Source organism: Manis pentadactyla, chromosome X, assembly GCF_030020395.1.
Source record: "Manis pentadactyla isolate mManPen7 chromosome X, mManPen7.hap1, whole genome shotgun sequence".
In the NCBI taxonomy this organism is placed as follows: domain Eukaryota; kingdom Metazoa; phylum Chordata; class Mammalia; order Pholidota; family Manidae; genus Manis; species Manis pentadactyla.
The window spans coordinates 32,367,780-32,378,234 of NC_080038.1; the positions used below are offsets into that span (position 1 = coordinate 32,367,780).

Sequence of the window (10,455 nt, forward strand, 5' to 3'; positions counted from 1 at the left end):
CTAAAATCATAAAACAAACAGCAAAAAATAGAAGCTATTATGTTGTAATGATGAACACTGGGCTTAGATTGCTATTTTAATGGTATTTATTCTGTACAATTTATCTATGTGGTCTGACATTCATTTCTCTTCCTCATTCCTCCTAATTAGAATTTCTTAGAGTAAGCACAATGCTGTTTAACTATTCAATGATCATTCAGAAGCAAAAGTACAGCACAGGAAGATAATCTTTATTTTAAATAAAAACAGAGCAGATAGCAAATTCACGAGGTATTACTGAATATCATTCTTTTAAAATCAGGTTTCAATTATAATAATCAAAAGCAAGCCTTAATTACACAGATATTTTGGTCACTATTACAATCCTCAAGGGCACAGAAGCCAGCAGTGTAGAGTAAAATAAAGGTAATGACTATGAGAATTTTTGACATGCCAAAAATATAGATCACTGTATTAAGCTCTCTCCTTCTATTTTCTTAACATTCTTCTTAAACACAGAACAATTATTGTTACTCAGCAAATCTCAAACATGCACACAGTATTCCTACAAGAACACTATCTTAATATTGTCAATACTAATACTAAGCTGCTCTTTCCCTCCAAAATTCAATGAATCATGATCCCACTCCCTGTATGTATTAGTGTTAGAGGTAATGTGCTAAACTGATTGTGTTTTCAAGGTTAAAGAGCAGATTGACTTCGCGTTTGGTGGCCAGCTGTGTACCCTAATTTGCCATCTTTTATTTTCTTAATAAATTTAACTACACATCATAGGCCCTGAGATATTCAATAACCTGCTTATGATTGTATACTTTTCATTTATACTTTATTCCACTCAATTAGAACCCCACATAATAAGTATTTAAAATTACTTACAGGTGGTTATAACTGAAGCAATGAGAAAATTTACTACTCGTACAGTTAAGACTGCTAATAAGGCCTTTAACTACGAGCTGCACATTTTATGCGTTTTTTTACTTGCTAGGAGCAATTTTTAAAATTAGATCTATAATTCTCTGTCAGCAGTAAGTGCTTTTCATTTGGCTTACTTCTACACAGATAACCAGATTCATTTTTCTCTCTCTCCTCTCTAAAACAACTTTTTTCCTTCCCCAAACATAAGTGTTAGTTGTCCCTCTGAACAGGTGCCAACAGAAACTTAGAATTCGAACAACATATTGATGACTATAATGCCTAGCAGAGAAATATGTTCATAATAGGAATTCATTAAATATTTGTTCTACATGGAATGAGTGAATTGTAAGGCAGCTGTTGGAGTCACATACTTCTCATCATGCACTGTAATTCATTTCGTTTAACTAGGGAATTCAGATTACCAGATTTAATTCATCCTCAAATGTAAATCCAAGAATTTGAAATTCAAAAAATTGTTTTAACAGTTCTCAGAGAAAGGCAACAAGTTAATAGTAATTGCTATTGAAGTATTAGTTGATGGAGAAAAAAAGAACAGAATGACCTTCCACTAAATCACATGTACAGCTAAGTGAGGATAAGAAATGAAGAACTAAGAACTGTTAGCTAAATATTATTTTCTTCACATTTATCCTTGCAGCTTTTTTGTTTGTTTGGTTGGTTCATGTATTTATCCCTGTTAACTTCTCTAGCTGAAATTTTATTATCTGAATGGATTTCGCCATTTCCTTAGCTACATAATGTTAGTGAAAAGCCAGTGTAAATATAAGGTTGTATTTTGATGTCACGCCATAGTTCCGTATTTGTTTTTGCCTACGTTCAATTTTTCTATTTAAATGATGTTGGATAGAGTATGAGATAATCTGCCAGCTTACTGTGAGATTGCTTGCTTATAATGTTTGGTTTTTGTTGACACCTTTGAAGCACATTGCACACTTGTCATCTAGCACATTAATAAGTAACTATTACTCTTTTAGAAAGGATACACTGATAAATCTTAAGTTAATGGCTTTGGCCAGACATTTTTAGTCTGTTGTCACAGGACAATAGCAATGGCAAAAACATTGACGATACAGTTCATGGTTCGGTTCTCCCATCTTACAGTACAGGTCCCTGAAAACACACAAAAAAAGGACTTTGAAATACCAGTGAAAAACTGAAATTACCAGGGAATATATACACATTGTTCATAGTTTTTAACATCTTATTTCCTGCAATCTGCTAAATCTCCACTTCTCCTATTTGAATGAGGACATACTTGTTACTAGCATTCTGTTGATAGTCTTTTCAGAATTTAATTAGAAATAAATAAGTATTTGCTAGAACCTCAATTTTGCCTGAATCAGCTTGCGGTCTCTTACCATCAGATGTGGTATCCCAAAAACAGGAGCTGGCTGTGTGAAAGCCATACGCACTTCTCTGGACCACTGCACAGGTCACTGAAAATAAAGTTGCAGAGTGAGAAGGCTTACAAAGGACAAGAGAGGTAAGGTCTAAGTGTTTGAGCTCAGAGCTCTAAAAGCGGTAAAAATAACAGCACTGTAGTAATAAGCATCCAGCAAATAGATTGAAAAGAATAAGCTATCTTGATTATCTACCACCATGACTTTGACCCCACTGGATCCAGTCTGTTTGCTGCCCACTGGTGATTGTACTGCAAGAAAAATTAGGGCCAAATTATATACTTTGTCCCATGGGCATAATTCAGACACAGAAATGAAGTGGTCACACTTTACAGTTTTTGCATGGCACTTTACAGTGTTACAAGTATGTAAGGAGGCCTGGGGCTACTGCAGGAAGACAGTGGGACTGAATGGGTTGTAGTGGGAAGAGAAAACTGATGCAAATGTCAAAGATGATGCTACCAAGGACGTGTGGATGGTTGGTGGGAGCTCAAACTGCTTTTGAGTAGTGAAAGAGCTCCTTCTTTCAGATATTATTATGTATCTGGATAACTAAGTCAGAAGTCCTTCATATCCTATTAGAATCCAACTTGAGTGTCTATCATTCATTTACATTCTATAAATTCAGAGAAAACCACAAGGACTAAGGTAAGTAAGCTAGTGACGAAGGACACTGATACTTACCAATATATTTATAAGCTTTCCCCAGTTTAACCAAATGTGTTAAGGATTGTTCCACTATGCTTGCAGTCCACTGGTTGATACTGTTGTGGTTATAATCTTCACCACCCAGGACCCCATCTATACACTTAAAGGACAGAGGACAAAGAAATTACACACAATGTGCAGCAAAAATGTATTCAAAACATAAAAAAAAATTTATGACCCAATGAAGCATCTTAGAAAATATGCATCTGGTCAATATTTATTATGCACTCTCTCTCATTGTTTTAGAATTTTCAAAGTGTTTCTGCATGTGTTCTCTCCCCCAATGAGATACTGTGGGCCATATAAAGATAATGATGATGTGACCTCTGTTATGAAGAATTTAATCTAGCAGAGAAGCTAATAAAAGAACTCTCTAACACAAGGAAGACTAATTCAGGGTGCTGAGTTAGGCCATAAAAGGATTATAGAGGGGGTGGAGTCTAAAAACGGTGATATCAGTTGGTTAAATGAATGGCTTTAAAATAGCCAGGATTTGAACTAGGTTTCAGATGAGGACTCAAGGGTGAGTGCAATTAAAAAATATAATTATCATTATAATAACTATATTCTCATTCATATCATGTGATTGCTTAGCTATAAAAACTAGCACACCCACCACTAAAAGTAAACCAACAAACCCCTACTTCTCAGGTGCTCTAGAAAAACAAAGTTAAATGATTTTCATATCACTTACTTGTATCCATTTCTGATATCTGACCTGGAGCCCTGGCTTAGCAGCACAATATTAGGTTTTAAGGTCTCTTCTGCCACCTACTTGCTGTGTGAACTTCTGCAAGTGACTTAACCTCTTGAAGCCCCTATTTTCCTAATCCTTAAAGTAGGGATTAACAGTCTCATTTTATCAGGTTGTTGTGTGGATGGGGTAAGATCATGAATACCAAATGCTCACAGTGACTGCTGCACATAAATAATGTTAGCTATCATCATCATCATCATTATTACTGCTATTTTATTTTTTACAGCTTTATTGAGATATAATTGACATACAACATTGTGTAAATTTAAGGTGTACAACATGCTGATTTGTATTGTGAAACAATCACCACAGTAAGGTTAGTTAACATATCCATCTCCTCATATAGTTACCATTTTTTGCATGTGGTGAGAACACTTTTAAGATCTACTCTCACACTGGAAAACACGGTTATCACTCCTGCCCTTCCCATTACCTCCAGCCCCTTTCCACCTCCCAATGCCCTCATTTGTGCTTCTGCATTGCCAAGACATCAAAAACATTTCCATTCTGTTTTAAAAATTGAAATATTCCTGGCTACATCGTTCTAATATGTGATTGTGAACTAATGAAATATGGCAGGATTTTCAGGTGCCTGCCTAGTCCTCTCAGATCTCAAGTGGATCCCAGCTGTACAAGGCCAGCCCTGGGGAAGTTCTGGGTGAGCTCCTGCCCCAGAACATTTGGGCCAGCGAGGAACTGTCTCAGGATGGACTGATGCAGTGCTCACTGCCCAGACCAAAGGCAGGTAGGGCCTGCCAGAACAGGTCTCAACAGCCGTACCCATAATACAAGCTTGCCTTCTGGGCCAGCACATTTTTTTCCCTAAGATTTGGAACGGTTAAGAAGGACTCAGGACTACTAACCATGTTCATAAATACCTCACTCACAGTGTAGTCTGTGTATGATACCACTAGAATAACTACAGTTCCTCTGCCAGAATTGATTTTCCAAAGAGAACTTCTTGTCTATTTGCCTAACAGCAGGACCAGATTTCACATTGCAAATAATTTTGCAAAGATCGTGATTCAGCATCATATTAGTGTCTAAAAGATGTTAAGCGAGTATTTTTCCAATTACATTTGGATTAAAGGATCATATTTCTACATATACAAAAACATATATGTACATGTATACCCTATGAACATTCTGATGAACACCCTAGATTGAGAATCATTTTATGATAAAGCTCAGGAAATAGCAAGAGGTAGATATGAAGCATTAACATTTAGAATAATATTTGGTCTACTGGATTAAAAATTCTTTTATTCAAAAGAGCATCAGTTTTAGAAAACCACAAACCAGTGCGGCAGACTACTACTTAAAGGTCACTTTCAAAGTAAGCCCCAGGATGCCTGCTAACATACAACAAAACACAGAGGCACTTCTATAAAGAGTGAGTGAATAAATATTAAAAATATTGTTCGAATACTAAGGCTTCTAACTTTGTACTGAAAGTCAAAACACAGCTGTTTAAAATTTCCATCAACGCAGCAAGCATCAAGATGAACATTTGTAACTCACCTCCTTAACGATATTGTGGGCTTCATCAGTGTTGAAGCCAACCTATAAGGGAAAAACAAAAGATAAAGCTGCTTTCAACAAAGACTTCCTTTTATTTGTGGCTGTGATGCTGCACAGAATAACCCAGGTTGGCCTAGGCAGGTGTTAGCAACAGGAGACCATAGGGAGAAGGGGCATCATGTCTACAGAGGTCTCTGCAACATTTTTTAAGAAGTGCTTTCCTGGTGATTCTGACGAACACCCTAGATTGAGAATCATTGTATGATAAAGCTCAGGAAATAGCAGGAGGTAGATATGAAGATATGTGGGCTATCAGGATAAAGGAAATGGCTACAGCAAAGTGAGGATGAGGTAGTCCATGAGAAGAGAATGCTTAACAGATTATATTCAAATTTTTAAAAATTTATGCTTGACAAAACAATGTGGCTTTCCCAAATAAAAGATTATAAAAATCCTTGATCATTCTAAATTAATGTCACTTTAATACTATATGATAGGCCTGGCAACTTAGTCTTTCCTGTGGAGTGGCTTGATAGAATACTGAGTTAAAAGCAACTATTAGTGACATCCAAGTGTCCTCGAGTAGACACCCAGGCTATGTGATAAGATTGCAATCTAAACCATAACACTTCAAGTAATTCATGATTTGTTTCCACGGAGATGTATTTAGGTGCTTTGTGACATCAGTGTTTTTGTAAATCCTACTACAACTTAAAATAAGTCCAAAAAACAAATAAGTATTGTCTTCAGTGTAGATTTGAAATATTTTCAACTCATTTAATCACACCAAAGAATTCAACAAAGGAAATAAGAATGCTGTAAATAATTAGGAATATTATCAGAACAGGTCTCATGTTTTGACCCTATTAGAATAATCATTTTACCATAAAATAAGGTCTTTGCCTATTTTCAAAAGTGCTCTACAAATTAAATGATGTCCATTTCACTTCAATTTGGAAGGTCACCAAATAATCAGACCATACTGGATGGCCATGGTAACGCATGTAACTTAATTTATTTTAAAATACAGGTATTTAGTAAGTACTACAGTACAGGACCCTCTTAGGAGTCAGGGGACTGGGTGAAATTGCTTTTGCCTCGATTACTAAAATAATACCGTTAATCTGTAAGTGTGTTTGCTACCTGCATTACAGAGCTAATGCATTTAAATGTGGTTTCAGCTTCTGCAGAAGTCCACATCCTAAAGCTGGATGGACCAGAAGCCCCTTCTTGGGGTCTAACAATGCACCATTTTATGCTGTACCTCCTCCACGTGCTTCCTCTTCCCTCACTGCACCATGCACCTGTGGCTACCAATGGACACAAAATGTCTTAGTCTATTCTGCCTTTGCTGGCCTGTCACAGGTCGTGCTGGGATCTAAGAGGCCTCATCCTCCTCGTCGTTAAAGTGAAGCCAGAGCTGTAGCTGGGTAGTCAGAGGCCTGGGTTCAAATGGGCATCTGTCATTCCTGGAGGTTTTAACTTGGGGCAAGTCACTTGGCCGCCATAAAAGTCAGAGTCCCCATCAGTCACAGGAAGATAACTGCACCTTGGGGTTCAACTCAGATTTCGAGAAGGCTGTGTCAGGAAGCAAGAGCTCGTAATCCATCATGCACCTCCTTCCAGCCTAGCCAAGAGAGAGTGGCCCGAGAGTCGGAGCGGCTCTGCCACCAGAGCCTCGGTCGCGGGGCTGCAGCACCTGCTTTGGGGACGCCAATGGGCGGAGGGAGCCGCCGGGAAGACCAGTTTCCAAGGCCCGCCCTGCAGATGGGCGGTGCCCGCCATCCCACCCCCACCCTACGCACCCCGAGTCAGCCCTTCCACCCTGCGGCCCAGACCCCGCCGCCAATCCCCAGCGCTCCCGGCCGCCCCTGCCATCCCGACTCTCAGCCCACCCTCAGGGCCTCGGGGCGCGGGCACCGACGGGGCGGATCCCCGGCCCCGAGGGGGGGACCGGAGCTCGGAGGCCGCCGCACCCCAACTCGCGGGACCGCTCGGCGCCGGGAGACCACCCAGCCGGGACCCGGTGCCGAGGCGGCTGGGGGCGGGGGTCGCCGGCAGGCGGCCAAGGGGCGGTACCTCGTCGCAGTGGCGGTGGTACTCCTCCATGGTGGCGCCGACTCGCCGGGGGGCGGAGCAACAGGCCGAGCTCCGCGGCCGCGCACTGGCCTCCTGGGTGGCCCCACCCCTAAGTGTATCAGGGCGCACCGCCGGCGTCTCCCTGCTGCCTCCTACATTTCTGGAAACAGGGTATTGGTATTAAGTACTGGCAGTTGTGCCAGTGTGAATCAGATGGAGTGACCAAGTGTGCGTCAGCCTAGACTCCGCGGTATTGGTTGAATGTTCCTGGCTGTTGTTATTTGCGCATATTCGTTCATAATCATCCAGCAGATAAATGTAGTTAGTGCAATCTGTAGTAAGCTTGCCCACTTACTAGCTATGTTCCGTGGGAAAATTAACCTCCCATAGCCTCAGTTTTCTCAAATGAGAACTTAAACTTACATGTATTTCACGGTTGGTTGTAAGGATCAAATGAAATGCTGTCTACATAACTCTTAAAGTAGATGCTACTACAACCCTCCTCCTTGATGACTGTGTGAAAAGAAATAATTGATTTATTAGAGAGAAGATACAAATATCCTAAACTAAACGTTAAGTCTTAGCAGACCAATGGTTACACTTCTTTAAAAATTGCTACATTCCAGATGATCCTAAGGATTTCCTCATGTAAATCCCTAACAACCCAGTAGGTTTGGTCCTATTACCATCATCCCATTTTTCAAGGTGAAACTGAGGTACAGCAAGTTTAAAGAATTGCCCAAGGTCATATATATCCAGTAAGCCGTAGAAGGACTTAAATTCAAATAGTCCGATAGCATCACCCAGTCCTTAACCACTGTATTAGTTTCCTGTTGCTACTATAACAAATGACCATAAATTTAGTGTTTTATCACACTAGGGATCAGAGATCTAAAATGGGTCTGCAGGACTATGTTCTTTCTGGAGGCTCTAGGAAAGAATCCATTTCCTTTCCTTTTCCAGCTTCCAGAAGCTGCCTGCATTTCATGGCTCATGACCCCTTCCTCCCTCTTCAAAGCCATTAGGTTAACATCTTTTCTCCTCGTTGGCCTCTACTTCCACCCTCGCATCTCCTTCTGTCTCCCTTTCAAGATCCTTAGCTTAATCATATCTGCAAAGTGCCTTTTGCCACATAAGGTAACAGATTCACAAGTTCCAGGGATTCAGATGTGGACATCTTTTGGGGGGCCCATTACTCAGCTTATCACAGCCATGCCTCTGTTTTGGCTCCCAAATCAAAATTGGAAGGTTCATTAGTCCTCTAGTTCAACTCTTACTTTACAAGTAAAATGAGAGCTCAGAGAGGAGAAGTAAGTTGTACAAGGGCACATAGGTATTAACTGGACCCCTGGGCTTCTGAATCACAGGCCACTCCATTCTCTGCTCTCATTTTATCAGCTGTTGAACCAAATTGGCCTGCTTACTTGATAACATGCGGTATGTTACTGGTTCTCCTAAATTGTGGGTCATGTCAAGATTACTGCAGAAAAGATGCATTTGTGTTTCATAGAGGAAGACTATTTCTTCTCTTTCAGGATGTTTTTTATACTAAAGCTATTCTGTGAGCAATTCCAATATTATATGAGGAGGCTTAGTGGTGTCCTTGGGACCACCAATCTTACTTTCCTAAAGAATTCTGTGTTGGTGAGTCAAACACAGGAGTAACATCATCTTATAACTGCGAGGGCCACTCTATCACATCTCAGGTTTATGCTGGGTGGTAACTCATGATAAGTATAAAGTGAAATGAAGAATTAGTGTTCCAGTTAGCATCTCTGCACAACTAATTGTCCCAGAATTTAGCAGTATATTTATTTTGCTTTACATTATGTTCAAGGATTGTATTGGTCAGATATTTGAACAGGGCACATTAGGGACAAAACGTGTCTCTGTTTCATGATGTCCGGAGTCTCAGCTGGGAAGACGCAGAGACTGGGGTTAAATGAATGGTGGGGGCTGGAACCATCCAAAGACTTGTTCACACGTCTGGCCCCTGGGCTGGAACTAATCAAATATTAGTGTTACCCAGGACAGGGAACAAAGGTTACAAACAGGTCAGAAATAAAAAAGGGTCGAGATACAGGAACGCAAAGGGTTCAACACAAAGGAGTAAGAGAAATTCTGCTGAGAGTAAAACTCGCTGCTCTGTTCTCTGTGTGCTGCCTCCTACATGTTCAGTTTCTGTCTTTCCTAGGAAAACCGCTATAAACAAACTAAAAACGGGACAGAGCCAGTTTCTACCAAGACCCGAGCCTCCCAAAGTAACCTTTCCTCCTTTAAATGCTAAAATCTCCGTCCAGGGAGGAGCCACAGGCTGATCAACATAACATGCGATGTAGGAAGAAGCATGACCAGCTAACACGCCTGTGCTGACATCACCCTGTCTCTACAAGCCCCTTCCTGGAAATCTCACATGACAAAAACCCAATAAAAGGCAGCTTTGACCGCCCTCCCAGGAGACACTGCTTTGGGAACTATCCCCAATGCTCTCCTTACCTGTGCCAAGTGATAAAGCTGGACCTTGTTTCGTGTTCTTTGTTGGGCTAAAGCTCACCGAAAGGTGAACCCATTGCGTTTGTAACATTAGGACTGCCAACTGGAGGGCCAACACACGGCCTTATCAAGTGCTTGGCTTCACAACGTCAAGGCAGTCTTAGGGTAGTCAGACGTCTTAGCGCAGTCAGACATCTTACATCAGCTCAAGGATCCAATTGCAAGGCAGACGCTACATTGCTTTTTAGTCTCACAAGCCTCACCGCCTCACTTCCAACAGACTGTAATCCCTGGAGCAGTCACCGCCCACTCAGGCTCAAGGGGCTGGGCTACAACCCGCCTTTAAATTGGCTGAAGTGTCAAATAATTTGGGGACCGTGCTTTGCAACCACCACAGCTTTATTAGTATCCTAGTTGCACATAACAGAAGACCCAAGTAGGATGGGCTGAAATAATGACATTTGTTTTCTAGAATAACCAAAAATACAGAGGTAGAGATGTTCAGATTAGTTCAGTAGCTCAACAGTTTTTCGGGGCCTTGTGCTTTCCCTCTTTTCATTC

The 10,455-nt window shown here is 40.9% G+C and overlaps 1 protein-coding gene across 2 annotated transcripts; it reads right to left on the reverse strand.

Annotated features, from left to right (window-relative positions):
* Positions 1 to 209: 209 nt before the first annotated feature.
* DYNLT3 (dynein light chain Tctex-type 3) lies at positions 210 to 7,508 on the reverse strand. 2 transcript variants are annotated; one of them, XM_036908990.2, is made up of 5 exons: positions 7,402 to 7,508; positions 5,323 to 5,364; positions 3,021 to 3,144; positions 2,295 to 2,372; positions 210 to 2,046 (listed from the first exon to the last, which is right to left on the reverse strand). In XM_036908990.2, the coding sequence occupies exons 1-5, from the start codon at positions 7,429 to 7,431 to the stop codon at positions 1,970 to 1,972; spliced, it is 351 nt and encodes a 116-aa protein (XP_036764885.1). In that variant the 5' UTR covers positions 7,432 to 7,508; the 3' UTR covers positions 210 to 1,969. The 2 variants fall into 2 exon arrangements, with proteins under 2 accessions (XP_036764885.1, XP_057351488.1); XM_057495505.1 differs by lacking the exon at positions 7,402 to 7,508 and adding an exon at positions 6,872 to 6,997.
* Positions 7,509 to 10,455: the final 2,947 nt, after the last annotated feature.